The following is a 16095-nucleotide window of genomic DNA, read 5'->3' as shown; positions in this document are numbered from 1 at the left end:
TAGGGGTAGCATGACTCAGGGCACAGAAGCACAAGCACAGGGCTGGGACCAGAGGCCACAGGAGGGGAGACGCCACAGACTGCCAGCCAGGCAGGGTTCCTGGAGGAGGCCCTCGGAGCCCCTCCTAGGCCCTGGCTCGCCATTTACTGTCCCCTCAGTCACAGGTCAGAGTGTCAGAAGACACCCTGGGACACAGCTGGTCAGTTCCACCCGGGTCCACCACTGCTCTAGACACGACCTTGGATGTTTGTGGCTCTGATGATGGCAACAGCTTCCTAACAGGCTGCAGCGGGTAAGGGGTGAGCTTCAACAAGAGCTTGGCCAGAGCTGGTGCTCCGCCGCCAGGGACAATCCACAACACCGGACATGCCGCGCAAGCTTCTGGGAGAAACAGACCAAGATTCCCCAGACCCTAGACCCAGCCTAGGCTTCCCACAGGGACCCTCCCTGAGGAACCCAAGGAAGAAGCCCAAGCGGAAACTAAATCAAAATCAGACCCCAAGATAAGGAAACAAGCTGAAGCAGGGCCTGACTGCTGGGTGGGGCTGCCACGAAGTAACTGTAATCAAAAGCAATGGGTTAAGGCAACTGTATTTTGTTCCTTGTTTACATTTTTCTGTTCTTTTCTTACATTTTCTAAGGTTATTTTAATCCACTTTTTCATTAAAAAAAAAATCTGTGAACCATCTGCCACGCACTCGGGTGGAGGTGGGGGCGGTGGGATGCTGGTTTTGTCTGACTCCCACCGGAGCCAGTTGTCACCTTTACCTCGATTCAGGCTCTTACTGTCCCTCACGGAGTTCACGCTGAGGAATCTCACCTGCCCTGCTAAGCAGACAAGGTTCCCAAGAGGCGGGTGCTCTGAGAAACCGAGCCCCTCACTCTCCACGTAGACAACAGGAGCCTGCGATGCCCCCAGACCCTGCCGCGGCCGTCCTGGCTGTGAGCAGTGATTCTTGTGGCACTGAGACTGGGAGAGACCGCGGTGACTGAGCCTCTAAAACACCTCCCAACTCTTACCCAGAAGCCAGCCTTGGAGAGGGTAAGGTGCGACATTTAACAGGCACAGCCAGGACTGGTACGACCATGCCAGGAGCGGCTGGGGGAGGCGAGGGTGAGAAAGCGAACCAGCTGGCTTCTCTTTGGCTGGCTGGGGCCCAGCGTGGGCTGAGAACTGCCTTAGCAGAGCCGGGCCAGTTCCCTCCCTGCATCTCTGTCGTTTGTGTCACATACAACCGGTCTCACCTGGCAGAAGCCAGACCCTAATCCACCTCTGAGGGGCCTTGCTCACCTCCACGTTCCAGGTGAGTGAATGAAATGAGCTCACTTAATCATCGCAAGACACCCTATGAAGCAAAGGTGTTTTGGTCAAACAAACGGCAGAACTAAGGCCGTTTAGAAAGGTTCAGTGACTGCCTGAGGTCACACAGGTGACGACGGAGCCAGAGGGCAATGTCCCCCATGCTCTGTCTGGCACCGCCTGCCCCTTTCCCAGGTCTGACCCTGGAACCTGCACCAGGACCAGGGGGAAAAAATAAGGAGGGAGCTTTATTTAATATTAAAGTCGGGGGAGGGATCAGAAGGGAGGCCAGCTTCACTTGGTGATGGTGTTCCTGCGGAAAGAAGAGGAGCGTGAGGCTGCAGAGTGGCTGTGACCCCACCCCCCGCTCCCCATGCACGCAGGCGGCACAGCGCCCCACTCACGCGTTCATGCTCTTGCCACTGCCACTGAGCACGATGTATGGCGTCTTCTGGGCCTTCTGCTTCTCCTGCAGCAGAGCCACGGTGCCCAGGGGCGTGTCACTGGAGCTCATCTTCTTCAGGAGCTGTGGGTCGGGCCAGTCAGCAAGGCAGGAGCACCCCAGTGCCCCAGTCCCCGCCAACCCCACACCCCCAGAGGCCACTGCCACCTCCCCGTGGGCACCCACCGCCTCCTCGTCCAGCTTCTTCATCCGCCGCTCCGTCTTCATTTTGCCGGAGCCCTTCCCGTGGAAGCGGTGGGACAGCTGCCGGAAAGCCTGTGACCGGGCAGAACCCTGTTAGAGTCGCCGGAGCCCTCGGGGCAGGGGAGGGCGCTGGCTCCCCAGCCCCGGCTGAGCCGAGGTGGGGGCGGTGAGCCTGGGAAGGGGCTGGGAGATGGCCCCGGCCCTGGCACCCTCTGGGAGCCCCTGAAGAGAGGGAAGGATGTGCTGGAGTGAGGGGGCAGCAGACTCCAAGAACATGAGGAGAGAAAGGCGGACAGCTGCCACCAGCTGAGAGCTCAGGGGGCCGCTGGGGAGGGGGCAGGCGGGCAAGGACGCCCTCCTGCCAGGCCTGCAAGGGGGGACCGCTGTGCCCCCGAGCGATGGACACCACAGTCCCCTGGCCCAGACTCCAGGGCGCAGCCCCGCTCACCTCCTTGGGTGTGAGCTTCCGGCCCGTCTCGTCCACGTACTCAATCTTCACGTCGGGTTTATAGCCGTCCTTCTCCTTGAAGTCCTGGGTGAAGCCGCGGTACTCCTCCCGCCGGCTGTACTTATCGTCGATGGCCCTGTGGGAGACGCACGGGGCCTCAGCACTGCCCGGCGCCCGGGCTCCCAGGGTGCGGCCCCCGCGCCCGCACTCACATCTTGTCCTCGATGCAGTACACGGCCGACGGCAGGGACTTGTTGGGCGCCTTCACCCGGGCCACCTTCTGCACCGTCGTCTCCAGCAGCCCTGGGGGGTGGAACCTGTGAGAGCCCAGACTGCCCAGCACTCCCAACAGCATGGTGGCCCCTGAGGGACCCTCCGAGCTGTGCTGCGGGAAGGGAGAGACATCAGTCCCCTCGTGCAGACAAAGGAAACGGAGACCCAAGAGAAGTCAGGCGCCTGTCCAGGGCCACCGGCTCAGTACACAGCAGAGCTACGATCCTAACGCCAAGGTCTCTGCGCCACCGCCTGGATTGCGGCCACTCCTCCCACTCCCTGCAGAGGAGAGGCCGGGCCTCCAGGGGCAGTGGTGTCTGCTGGGGCATGTGTGGGCACAGGCACTGAGCATAGGGGAAGCAGCGCACAAAGGCCAGCGGCTACCGCGACTGCCGGGCCCGGGGGCGGCGGGGAGGAAGGGGGCAGGGGGCTGGAGGGCGGCAGCTGCCTGGCCCGCCTTCCGTGGTGGCACCCAGGCCATCGCAGAGCAGCCCGAGCCTCTTACCTTTGTTCTGACACAGGAGCAGGGCGGCTGCCAGCCCTCTATTCACGATGGGCTCCTCGTCCAGGATGGTGGTGGAGGAGGCAGAGAACTGGGGGGGCGGAGTACACAATGATGGGGGTGCTAAGTGGGCTACCCTCCTGCCCGACAGTCACCCCTCCCAGGACTGTGGTCCTTGCTGTGTACCAGGCCCTGCGCGACGAGACGCCTCATTTAACCCACAACACCCCACCAGGTCCATATACCCCATTTACGCAGGAGGAGCCCAGGGCTCTGAGACACGGCGGCCCCATGGTGGGGAGGGCAGAGCTAAGCCCCCAGCCCAGCGCCCACCCCACCAGGCTCCTGCAGCCTGCAGCGCCCCCCAGCCCCCAGCCCGGCTCCTCGCCCTCCTCACGTCTTGCTGCTGCTTCTCCTCGTCCAGGTTGACGGTGCTCCAGCCCATGTTCTCCTCCCCGTCAGACTCGGAGCCGCCATTGGCCGAGCGCTCCTCATCCCGTTCAAAGTCCTGGAGGAGGGACGACCAGGCTCAGTCCAGGCTCCGGTGAGCCCGTCCCCCTTGAGCACTGAGGCTTATCCCTGAGGACTGGCAGGGCCGCCACCCCCGGCGCCCAAGAGCAGAGCAGGCCCGGGGAACGTGTTGGGGTGGGCTGTCCGAGGACCCACCATGAGCTCTTCCTGGTCCTCCCGGTTGCCGGCCAGCCCATAGGTGGGGATCTCCCCCAGAGTTCGGCAGAACTCGGACGTGGCGTTGAACACGATGGCCCCCTTCCGCTCCGGGTCCTCCTCCTCCCAGCCCCGCTGCCGAGACTCCAGCCTCTTGACAATCTCCACCACCTGGGGGAGGGAGCAGCTGTGGGCAAACCCAGAAGTTTCTAGGGGGGTGCCATGGAGACCCAGGAACCCACCACCCTCCCTGGCGGCAGAACAGCATGCCACTCCCACCACCCACAGCGGACCAGACCACGCTTTCCTCTTCCCTGACCCCTGGTCTGCTCTGCACTGATCTCGCTCCGTCACTCTGAAGTCGGTGATGGCTCCCCACTGCCCTCTGAATTAATATCCAGAATCCAGCACGGCCCCTCATGACCGAGCCTCTGTCGCGCCTCCTCCTCCGCTCTTGCACCCCGCGCCTTCCTTCTCCCGCCCCTCCTCCACCACCCACTCCTCCCCAAACAGACTCAGCTCAGGACTCAAGCAAACATCCCGCCCCCTGGAACCCCGGCCCTGCACAGGCTGGATGCTCCGTGGACCTGGCCCCTGCTTCCAGCGCTGAACCACCACCCACCCACCCTGCCACCCCACTCCTCACGGCCAACGCCTGACCCTGCGCCCACCACAGGCCACCCCACCGGGCAGGGCTCCGAGGGCCGCCAGAACTCTGCTCCCGACACCATGCCCCGTCCTGTGTCACTCCCACCAGCACACAGGGACTGTCTAGGATCTTCCCCCCTTTTCCCTCTGTTATTTTTGGCTGCTGAGCATATGGGATCTTAGTTCCCAGACCAGGGAGCGAACCAGCACCCCCTGAGGGAAAGCACGGAGTGTTAGCCACTGGACCATCAAGGAAGACCCTCTCTGCTCTTTGAAGAATCCTCTTGCAACACCACAGCCCTCCTGCTCTGCCCGACAGCAAACTCATCACAGAAGTTTCCAGTCTCCGTGTCCACCTCTGCACTCCTTTCCTTACATGAATGACATCACGTTTTTAAATAAATGTCATCCTACACATAAAAAGGCTACTTTAACACATGCGTATGCTTTTAAAAATCACCACCACCAAACAAACAGCATGTCCCCATGAGCTGGCTGAACAGCATTATGAACACCCTTTCAGGCCCCAGAGGCCTCCTCCCCACATACCTGTGGTCACGATTCACGGCCTTTCCTTCACAGTTTAGCACATACAGACCCACCCATGAACAGTCTGTTGTTCTGTTATGCATTTTTCAAACATTACGTAATCTGAAGCACACTGTCTGACTCTATGTTTTCAAGTATACGCATATGTTTTAAGGTCAGTCTTGACGTAAGCGGCTCCAGTTGAACAGCTTTTCACTACAGGATCCCGTCCCATGCTGTGACTGTACCGCGGTGCAGTTCTCCAGTGCACCAAAGACAGCCTCTCCCCGGACCACGAACGGCACAGCTAATGCAACCCGACGTGAGCATTCACAGAGTGTGATCCGCTGAGACACTTGATCTCACTCTACAAGGCTCGTCAGTGTCTCCCCACTGACGAGACTCCTTTACATGCCCCTGCAAAGTGTGGACAAGAACTCTGGCTGCCCCACATCCTCATGGACACTTGACGTTATCAAGCCTGACACTTTTGCCAAGTGAGGCGGGTGGGACCTGATCTGTCGTTTCAGCTCACCTTTCCTCCACCGCTACCCAGGTTGGGCCTCACCTTGTGTTTCAGGGGTCATGCATCCTTGCACCTCTGTGAACTGCCCTTCTGCACGTGGACAAATACCTTCTTCGTTTGGCCTATCTTTTCACATTCTTCATGACATCTTTTTCTTTTTTTGCTGTGCCACAAGGCAGGTGGGATCTTAGTTCCCTGGCCAGGGATCAAACCAGCACCCTGTGCAATGAAAGTGGGGTGTCCTAACCACTGGACCACCAGGAAAGTTCCCTTGATGGTGTCTTTAAAATAAAACTAAGTTTTTAAATGAAAATCAAGTTTTTAATTTCTAACTAGTTAAATGCTGCACACAAAGTGAATATATTTGACACCACAGAACCATACACCTAAAAACGGGTAAGATGATAAATCCTATGGGTATTTTAACACAATTAAAAAGAACCACTACCATAGTCATAAAATTCTTCACACTTTTCTCAAATATTAAGTTTTTAATTTTAAGTTCTTAACCTTTTAAGTGAATTTCTGCACAAGGTGTGAGGTACAAACCACATTTCACATTTTTCCAAATAGATAACTGATTGTCCTGACACCGCTTACCTAGCTGAGCTCCTTTCACACTGGGCCACGTCGTGTCGTATGGCAGGAGTCTGTTTCTGGGGTGTGGGGGCCACATTTAATGCCCCCAATATCACAGGGCCTCAATTACAACTGTCTAAAGACTTGAAAGTGGCTTCCTAATGGCTCAGTGGTAAAAAATCTGCCTCTCAAGTAGGAAGTGTGGGTTCGATCTCTAGATTGGGAAGAACCCCTGGAGAAGGAAATGGCACCCCACTTCCGTATTCTTGCCTGGGAAATTCCACGGGCAGAGGAGCCTGGTGGGCTATGGTCCACATGGTCGCCAAAGAGTCGGACTCAACTTAGCGACTGAACAACAAAAAGACTAGGTATCCATTACAGCAAATCCTACCACCTGATTAGTCTGCGGGTCTTGGCTATTTGGGGCCCTTTGATCTTCTGTGTAAATTTTAGAATCACTTTGCCAGGTTCCACAAAAACCTACTGGGATTTCTACTGGAACTGTGAGGATACAGACATCTTTACAACATTACTTTTATCCATTAATATGGTTATTACAGACTGAACTGTGACTCCCCCAAAACATTCATACATTGAAGCCCTTGTCTCCAGTGCGGCTGTACCTGGAGACAACGCCTTTTTTAGAAATAATAAAGGTCAAATGAGGTCTGAAGAGTAGGCCCGAATCTAATAAACTGGTGTCCTTGTAAGGACAGAGGCACCAGGGAATTACACAGAAAGGAAGGCCGTGTGAGGACACCGTGGAAAGATGGCTACCTACAGGCCAAGGACCGAGGCCTCGAAAGACAGCAAACCTGCCAACACCCTGACCTTGGACTTGAAGCTTCCAGAAGTATTGGAATACATTGCTGCTGTTTCAGCCACCCGCTCTGCGGTGTTTTGTTATGGCAGCCCTGGGTAACTAAAACAACATGTCCTGTTTAATACCTTTCAAAAACGCACTGAGATTTTCCTCTTAGAGATCTTGCATGTCATTCATTCCTTTTAACTTTGTTGCTAAGCTGATTATTCATTATCCATAATGCCTTCTATTGTTTACTCATGTTACTTCATTATCTATACTGCTTTCATGAATGGTGTCTTTTTAAAATTACATTCTTCATCTTTTGCTGGTGTACAGAAACAGAGTGAACTCTCACCTACCAATCTCGTGTCCAGCAACCTTGCTAACACCTGCGTGATCTGGGCCCCGTTTCCCACCACCCCACCGAGCCAACCTTAGACGGGAGCATCACTGACCTCCGTGCTGGCTGACCCCACGGCCAGTTCCCATCCTCCGGATATCAGAACCCTCCCGAGTCTGCATCACCACTGTTCACACCTTCCCTCCAGACCGGTCTTCACATGGTTTCCAGGAAGGCAACCCTCCTCTCCCTCCTCGCCTGGAGCCTTACCTTCTCCTCCTTATCTACATTCACGCCCGGTGATCCCACCCAGTCCTCTGGTATAAACCCCATCTACACACTGACTTCCATGCTTCCATCTCAGTCTCTCTCGAGTATATATATGAAGTTCAAGGTCATACATCCAACTGCCTATTCAGCATCAATCACCTCCAGTGAGGAGTCATCTCAAACCTAACTCAACCGAAAGCAAACACTCACTTTCTTGCCCACACTCGTTCCTACCCTGCTGCTGCTGCTGCTGCTGCTGCTAAGTCGCTTCAGTCATGTCCGACTCTGTGTGACCCCACAGACGGCAGCCCACCAGGCTCCACCGTCCCTGGGATTCTCCAGGCAAGAACACTGGAGTGGGTTGCCATTTCCCTCTCCAATGCATGAAAGTGGAAAGTGAAAGTGAAGTCCCTCAGTTGTGTCTGACTCTTCGCAACCCCATGAACTGTAGCCCACCAGCCTCCTCCATCCATGGGATTTCCCAGGCAAGAGTACTGGAGTGGGGTGCCATTGCCTTCTCCTATCCTAGTCTACCCCATTTCAGAAAATGGCCCGGCAAGTAGAAAATCCAACCTTGATGAATCCCACTGGGTCACATAACCGGCATGATCCTTTCAGCCATAAACTCTATGACTCTGGAGCATAACTTTTAAATATTAACGCTATACCTCATTAACTACAAAAAAGGAAAAACTTCCTTCACCTCGTGCCCTCTTCAGCTATTGACCCATTTCCTCATTCTCTTTAGAGGAGGGGTGGGCAAGCTGTATCCCCCCCACCCCACTCTTGTACAGCAAGTCGCACTGGCGCTCGGCCCCGCCCCCAGCTACCCCAGCTGGAGAGGCAGAACCCTGAGCCTCAGATATTTGCTTCCTGGCCCCGTGAACCAAGCGCGCCCCGTCCTGGGCTAAGGAATCGTCCCAAGGCCCCTCCTCCTCCAGCCCCAGCTCAACCCTCTCGACGCTACTGTCTCCACAGTGGCATTGTCTCCACCAGGGCCAAATCTGATCTGCCCCTCAACACTGTCTGAAGTACTCCCTCCCTCTCCTCGGAACCCCTCCCTGGCTCAGGGAGGCCTCAGTCCGGTGGCTCCCTGCTGCTCTACCCACGCGGTGGGCACCCCGGGTTTGCTGCTGCAGCCTGTCTCCAGCCCCACAGTCTCTCTCAGTGGGAGGTGCAGGGTTAAAGTGTGGGCTCTGGAGCCAGGCTGTGCTCGGCCACCTCCCAGTCATGTGATCTTGGGCAACTTGCCTACCACCTCTGTACCTCAGTTTTCTCATCTATAAAAAGGAGATAACACAGCCTTCCTCCTAGTGCTGCTGTGAGGATTAATGAACCCACACACAAAGCACTTAAGCGGTGCCTGGCACATATCAGTGCTCCGGAAGGGCCAGCAATGACCACAGTCTCAAGCCCCCACTCAACTCTCCACCTCAGCTCACACCCTCGTTCCCTTCCTCTGCTCCAGCCCACGTGGTCCTCACACATTCCAAGGTCATCTTGCCAAAGGACATCTGCTGTCCCCATGGCCTGAATGCCTGTCCACTCTGAATCTGGGCAAGGCAGACTCCACTGTGTCATTTCAGTCTCAGCTCAGAAGGCTCCCCCGAAAGGTCTTCCCCAAACACTGGACCTAAGAGACCAACCTCCGGCTGCTCCTGTGTTGTCTGCACAGCCGCCACCAGCAGAGACCACTCAGCTTGCTCATGTTCACAGGTCACTGCCATTTCTGCCCCATGAAAATCAGAGAAGCCCTTGGCTGTCCTTTCCCCCAGTGACTTCCCAACCCTAGGATGACACCTCACTCACAGCGAGGCAACACAGAGCCCAGAAGGAAAGAAGATGCACACAACGAAGCACTAAAGCATCCCATAGTGAAAGCGCGGCAGAAACCTAGAAACCCACCAGTAACACGACGTGGAACACAGAGAGGGTGCAGACCAGAACACGGGGACCGCCTGTGACGGCGTGGGACCGCGTGCCCCCGAGGACAAGCGGCCACAGACGCACCTGTCACGTGGGCCCCAGCGCCCGCCCGCGCCCAACCCCCGGAGCCCCCTCACCTTCTCGCCGCTGTCCCGCAGCTGCTGCAGCTGCCGCAGGCGGCGCCCCTTCTCCAGCTGCTTCTGCAGCTCCAGCTCCGCCTCGTCCTCCTCCAGCACCTCTGGGGACCCAGACTGCGGCACGGCGCCCTCCTCTGGGGGAGACACAGGAGACACCCGCTCAGACCACTGCCTGGCTCCTCGGGTCCCCCACCCCACAGGCCGGGCCCTCACCCTCATCACTGATGTCCATGTTCTCCACGCGGGTGTCATCTGACGGTGGCGGCTGAGGCACGGGCTCCTTCTCCCCCTCCTCTTGGGGCTCCTCGTCCACCTCAGGCACCCGGCGCCGCCCCCGGCCCCGCAGTCTGCGGGCAGAGGCTTCTCTGTGAGGCTGGCCCCAGGGCCGGCCTGGCCCCCACACCCAGCCGTCTCCCAGCCCACCTGGAACCGAAGTCCCCATCCTGAGTCTGGTCCCCAAGCGGCAGCAGGTCATCGGCCCGCATGATCACCTCCTTCTCCTTCTTACGGATCTTCTTCACCCTCCGCTTGGTCTTTTTAAAGGTCACCTGAAAGGAGGAGAGAGGACAGACGTGAGGGCAGGGGGAGGCAGGCAGCACAAGCCCACAAGAGTGGACGCTGCTTGCTGCTATGCAGCAGTTCACACACGTGAGTGAGACGTGAGTAACCATCATCCCATCTGTGAGATGAGGACAACTAAGGCAGCAAGAGATTAAGTATCTTGTGCAAAGTCACCAGCTTCTAAGCAGGAGAGCCAGGACAGTGAAATCCCCCGAGACTGGTTCCAGAGTCTTGCTCTCAACCACAGAGGCAAGCAACCTACTGAGCCAGAGGTCTACCTGCGTGTCCACACAGCAGCCCAAAGGTGACACCCTACAAAACAACCACTTACCAGACCACCACCAGCCCCTGGAACGGTCCCCGTGAGGGGGCTCCTGCCATCCCCATTTCAGAGGAGGGGCCTCAGGCTCACAGTTAAATGACACCCCAGGCACAGGCTGGCGATGTGGCAGAGCCTGCCCACCAGCTCAGGGGCACCTGGCTCACAGTCCTTGTTCTGTCTACACCGGCTGCCTCCTCGGGGCTGCCGGTTACTGCTCATCCACAGGGACCAAGTACCATGCGATTACCCGATCCCCCTTCTAGTGCCTTCTGGCAGCCTGTGGCCCGAGGAGAGGGAGGGGCAGGTCTGGGAGAAGACCTCAGGACTCACCATCTCCTCTGGTGTGAGGTACTCAGAGGCAAGTCGTGGTCCGACCGTGCTCAGGGACTGGGCCTGCAGCCGCAGCTTGGCACGGATCTCCTCTAGCTCCCGCTCCCGGAGGCCGTCAGCCATGCCGCCCTGCTCCAGTCGGAAAGACTGCGGCCGCTCACCTTCGAGTTCCTCGTCGTACTTGGACAGGATAGAGCGAGGTTTGTGCTGCAAGGCAAGAAGGACAGGTTGGAATGCAGTCTGGCTCCTGAATAGCCACAGAGCTCCCATCTCCTCCCAAACCACCCGCCTGCCACCAACACCCGCTGCCCGGTGCCCATGCTGCCGGCCTGCCTGGGCCAAGTCGTCCACGCTCTCGTCCTCCACGTACGGCAGGTAGTCGGGCTTCTTCTTGCGCAGCTCCACGTTTTTCTCCGCCCGCTCCTTGTCCAGCAGGTTCACGTTCACCAGCACATCCTCCTCCTCCTGCAGCACTCCTGCAGGTGGAGTGGAGAAGGCGGCAGCCGGTCACGCGCCCTCCACCTGCAGGGCCTGGGCCCCCAGCCAGACTGCCCAGTGCAACCCACCTTTGTCCTTGAGGGTGAGGATCACCGTCTCCCCCTCGCGGAAGGAGTCGATGGCATGCTCCACGGTGAGGCCCTGCAGGTCCCGGGCACTGTACAGGTCCTAGAGACGGGGCAGAAAGTGCAGCCCAGTCTGGGCGCCGCCCAGGGATCCCAGCACCTGGGACAGCAGCCTCCCCGGCCCCTCCCTGCAGCTGCCGCAGCCTCACCTGCCGCCTCTGCTCGAACTCTTCCTCCACCAGGGTGCTGACACCAAACTCCTGGTCCATCTCCTCCAGCAGCTTGGCCTACAGGACAGGGATGGGGCGGTGACCTATGACCTCAAGCTGTTCTGGATCACCGGAAGACGTGGGGCCTTACTAAGTGGGGATGCAAAAAGCACAGACCTAAACAAGCAAGCTGCTGAGAACCCAATGCAGGCGCCACTGAGCACAGGCCTCCCACTGCCCTGAGCCCCCACCTCACGTCCCCACGGCCCGTCTGCGGCCCCCCAGCCATCAGGCCACCAGAGGCACTGGGTGACTCCCAGCACCTCACCCTCTTCTCTGCCAAGTCCTTCTCCTTCTGAAGCTGCCGGCTCCTCTCGATCCAGGCCGCGGTGTCGTCCAGCCAGGGGTCATCCTCCCCCAGGGTCTTAATCTTCCTGAAGACAGAGGAAAAAGATCCTCTGGAGAACCAGCTCCTGCTCCCCCTACCCCGACTCCAGATCTCCGGGGAGCCTCCTCAGACCCTGACTGAGCCCATGTGGTGGGGACCCTCACCCCAGTTTTTGGTTCAGGATGCGCTTTTCTTTGGCAGCTGCCAGCTTCTCTCGCAGCTCCTCTCGCTGTCGCAAGGCCATGGGGTTGATGACATCGGCGGTCACGGGCTCCTCCTTGGTGCCCGCCTCTGGAAGGGAGGCCCAGGCGTGAGGCTATGCCTGCCCAAGGCTGGTGGGGAAAGGAGGGAGCCACTCACGCTGCCCCGTCCCGCTCAGGGGGCCAGAGAAGCCAGAAGCGAGGGAAGAATCCTCTGCCTCCTGATCCCCGGCAACCCCACATTCCCACATCCCCCCCAAGAAGACGGGACCCTCCATGCCTTCCAAAGCCCCTCTGGTCATACTTTAAAAAACCAAACCGAAACAAAAAAAACCCAACACGTGCACAGCGCAGATGAGTTTGCAGCACTCTGCACATCTCTTGGTCCCTTTAACGCTACCTCGCAGCCATACTGAGGCTGCCACGTCAACTGCTCAAGTTTAAACAAGCAGCCGAGTCCCAGACCCCATCACAGCAGCAAGGAAGCCCCAAGGCCACAGCCAGCACCCACACAGGACCACTGAGGGGTGCTGACCTGCACTCCAACCCCACTTTCTTCAAAAATCCCTCCAGACAGCCTCGCTTCTTGATCCCAAATGCCCTCCCTCCCATCACCCTCAGCCCCCCACTCACCTTTCTTGACGGCATTGACCTCCAAGGGTTTCAGCCCCAACTTTGCCCGGAGTTTACTGAGGACAAGAGATACAAGTGTTATGAGCTGTCCAAGAAATGGGGGCACCAAATGCATTTCTGGACAAAGAGAGGGAGAAAACAGGAAGGGACTGAGTGGTCCGAAGGGTCTCAAACCTAGGGCCTGACCCAGCAGTGGGCCTAGCCAGGGCAAGGCCATGCTCTCCTGGGCCTCAGAGTCCACTTCGGGAACTCAGCTGGTTGGCTAGGATGATTTACATGACACTTCCAACTTTAATCAGAACATGTACTACACGAAAGCCTCCCCAGACAGCTACCCCAGAAGCTGCTTGTCCCAGAAGAAAACACAGAAATGAAAAGGAGACAGGACTTACTTGGTCTCCTCGATGCTGAGTGACGAGGCATCGCCTGAGCTAGTTTTGGAGCTGGCGGCTGGAACAAGAAGCAGCAAGGCTCAGGGGCAGAGCACTGGGCCCAGGAGCCGCAGCCCTGGCTCCAAGTGCAGGGCCGAAGATGAGGTCAGCACCTCGGCCTGCTTCCCCCCAACCAGGAGCTCCTTCCATCCGAGTCCCAGGCTCTGAGAACGCTGCTTCTCCCCACAACTTCCTTTCCTGATCCAAAGGGTCCAGCTTTCTACAACCTTCACTTTGCCACCTCTCCACTTTTGCGTATCCTGTGCTTTCAACCTACACTGCCTTCTCTGGCCTCAGGCTGTTAACAAAATCCTATCAGACCCCACTTCCTCCCTGGAGTCCTGCTCCATTACTGATGAGCATGAACTGCTCTCCTCTGCACAACACGGCCACAGTCATTTCTGGACCTGCTTCTCCTCACAGGGTAGGGACCGTCTTGGCAGCATAACTATGCCCTCTGTGTAATTCATGCAGTGAAGAAATATACTTATTGGAGCCTCTTCTGTAACGCTGCTGAGATCACTGAGATACAGGAGCATTTAGGACATCCTCTACTCACCTCACAAACAGCAAGTGACTTCACTGAACACCACACGCAGAAGTCAGATTCGGACTCAGATGGAGCTGCCCCTACCAGGCGCCACCACAACTCATCGTTCCAGCATGTTCGCCTCACAACCTACCTCTGTACCTTATCCCACTTGAACTCTGAATCCCAACCACTCCAGGCTCTCTCCAAGATCACCAGCCTCCTTATTTCAAAACCCCAAGGATTCTTTTCAGCTCTGGTTTTCATCTGGTCTCCAGCAGTGTGTGACACAGATGATCACTCCCACAGATCCCCTGACACGAGATTCTATGGTTTTCCTGCTTTGGGGGATAGCCTACCTCCTTTTTTTGTAGCCTCCTGCTCAGCGTAATACTAAAACACTAGCATTTATCAGGTTCTCCTACCAGTAGGCTTCCTACTCCTAGTCTCTCAGTGGACTTCATATGCCACCTAAACACTCATGATTCCCAAACTGTTCTATCCAGCCCAAGCCCTGAGTTTCTCCATGCACATAAAATTCAACACCCTCCAAAACAGAATTCGGTTGTCTCCCTCCAAAAATCTGTTTCTCTTCCAAACTCCTGAAATTCAGTCGACAGCACTGTGCATGCGTGCCTCGGTCACTTCAGTTGCGTCCAAATCTTTGCCACCCTGTGGACTGTAGCTCTCCAGGCTCCTCTGTCTATGGGATTCTCCAGGCAAGAATACTGGAGTGGGATGCCATGCCCTCCTCCAGGGGATCGTCCCAACCCAGGGATAGAACCCTTGTCTCTTTTGTCTTCTGTACTGCAGGCAGATTCTTTACCACTGAACCACCAGGATAACATCAGCAGAGATCACTACCACTCAACTAATTGCCCAAGTCAAAATTCAAGGCACACCCTCAATTCCTTCTTCTCTTTCCAGACCTCATCCAAATGCTAAGCTCCATCACCTCCTCCTCCAAAACACCTCTCCAATCTGTCCACGTCTCTCCATCCCATGGCTAATGCCTCGGTGCAGGCCACCATCAGCCTTCATCTCACCTCCAGTCTCTACTGCCCTTCTCCCAGATCTCTGCAAAATATGAATGTGATCAACTCACTCGTCAGTTCAAATTCATGGCTTCCTCTCAAAACAAGTTTCAATTTCTTAACAGGGCCTATATGGCCCTTAGTGTTCAGAACCGTGTCTCTCTTACACACTGCTATCTCTCCTATGAACTCTACACAACTTTGACAACACATTTGTTCTTGCCTCTGCACATGCTGCCATCGCTTCATTCATCCAACACATTCAGGGAGGGGTCGTGAGGAAAACAAAGAAAATCTCTACCCTCAGAGAGTTTAACAGAGAAAGACAACCTTCAGTCCCAAATAGCCACAGGAAGACCCTTTAGAGAGTGCTGACGAAAAAGCCAGAGGATGCCTCGGCCTGGTGCGCTCGGCCTCCACACCCAGAGCCCACATACCCGGGGCACCTCCGGTCGCCCCGCCCCTGCACAGGCCCCTCACCGGCCTCGTAGCCATCATCCCGCTTCTCCCGTTTCACGCGCCGCTCGGAGGGCTCTGTCTGGCTGCGCTCTCGCCCGTGCGTGCTGCTGCGGGCCTCATTTTCGGCCCCGCGCCGCCCGCTCCCGCGCTCGCTCCCACGCTCTCGGCTTCGCTTCCGTCGTTCGCCGCCGCTACTGCCGCCGCCGCTGCTTCGATGCTTGTGTTTTTTGTGCTCCCGGTGCCTAGGCGGCTGTTCGGTAGCGCCCCCGGTGCTGGCCGCTGCTGTAGTTCCTGCCGCCTCCTTTTCCCCGCGGTGCTTCTTTGACGACCCCATGGTGGTCTGTCTAACCCCGAGCCCGGCCGCCGCCGAGCCCCGACGACGCAAAATGGGAACACTTCCGGGTCGCCCGACAGCCGGTGTCCTGTTGCCGGAAACCAAGAGCGGCTGCTTCCGTCGTTTGCCTCGTTGCCCGCCCCAAAGGCTCATGGGAAGGCCGGGATCTGAACCCGACTGCTCAGTCGCAGCCAGCCGAGCCGGGGTAGCGGTCTTTGAGCCGGGGGGCCGACTGCGCATGCGCGCCTCAAGGTTCGCCACTGGGTCTGGGGAAGACAGTATCCCAGAATGGGACCTAGGGACCATCCAAGCCAAGATCGCCAGAGCTGGAAGCCCCTTCCCGGCTTCCCTCCGCTTTCACACCCTCAATTACGGATGTTCACTGGCTCACGGACTGTCTCTGGGCAGGGTCCACCTTTCCAGTGGCGTCCTCCTAGTGTACTGCCTGGGGTCGTGGCTCCATCGGGTGTTAAACGACGTAGCATGTTCTCCCGAGGCCCCCAGCTCC

General features: G+C 57.3%; 1 protein-coding gene across 2 annotated transcripts; it reads right to left on the bottom strand.

Annotated features, from left to right (window-relative positions):
- Window positions 1-573: 573 nt before the first annotated feature.
- Window positions 574-15625, bottom strand: SART1 (spliceosome associated factor 1, recruiter of U4/U6.U5 tri-snRNP). Of its 2 annotated transcripts, XM_052661658.1 has the most exons (20): window positions 15275-15625; window positions 13193-13250; window positions 12801-12856; window positions 12132-12258; window positions 11908-12013; window positions 11580-11657; window positions 11374-11473; window positions 11141-11283; window positions 10808-11014; window positions 10018-10142; window positions 9808-9941; window positions 9595-9728; window positions 3836-4006; window positions 3567-3677; window positions 3173-3260; window positions 2607-2697; window positions 2395-2530; window positions 1929-2018; window positions 1705-1826; window positions 574-1613 (listed from the first exon to the last, which is right to left on the bottom strand). In XM_052661658.1, the coding sequence occupies exons 1-20, from the start codon at window positions 15585-15587 to the stop codon at window positions 1595-1597; spliced, it is 2409 nt and encodes an 802-aa protein (XP_052517618.1). In that variant the 5' UTR covers window positions 15588-15625; the 3' UTR covers window positions 574-1594. The 2 variants fall into 2 exon arrangements, with proteins under 2 accessions (XP_052517618.1, XP_052517619.1); XM_052661659.1 differs by lacking the exons at window positions 13193-13250; window positions 15275-15625 and having other exon boundaries at window positions 12132-12299; window positions 12801-12838.
- Window positions 15626-16095: the final 470 nt, after the last annotated feature.

The sequence above is a fragment of the Budorcas taxicolor genome, chromosome 25 (genome assembly GCF_023091745.1).
Source record: "Budorcas taxicolor isolate Tak-1 chromosome 25, Takin1.1, whole genome shotgun sequence".
Taxonomy (NCBI): domain Eukaryota; kingdom Metazoa; phylum Chordata; class Mammalia; order Artiodactyla; family Bovidae; genus Budorcas; species Budorcas taxicolor.
Note: the sequence above shows the minus strand (reverse complement) of the source record. Positions and strands in the feature narration are given on the sequence as shown.

Coding starts and splice junctions, on each gene's coding strand:
- SART1 (XM_052661658.1), bottom strand. CDS start 15,587: ATGGGGTCGTCAAAGAAGCACCGCGGGGAAAAGGAGGCGGCAGGAACT. Junction 12,014..12,131: donor ATCCTGAACCAAAAACTGGG/GTGAGGGTCCCC, acceptor CTCTGTCTTCAG/GAAGATTAAGACCCTGGGGG. Junction 11,658..11,907: donor AGGACTTGGCAGAGAAGAGG/GTGAGGTGCTGG, acceptor CCTGTCCTGTAG/GCCAAGCTGCTGGAGGAGAT.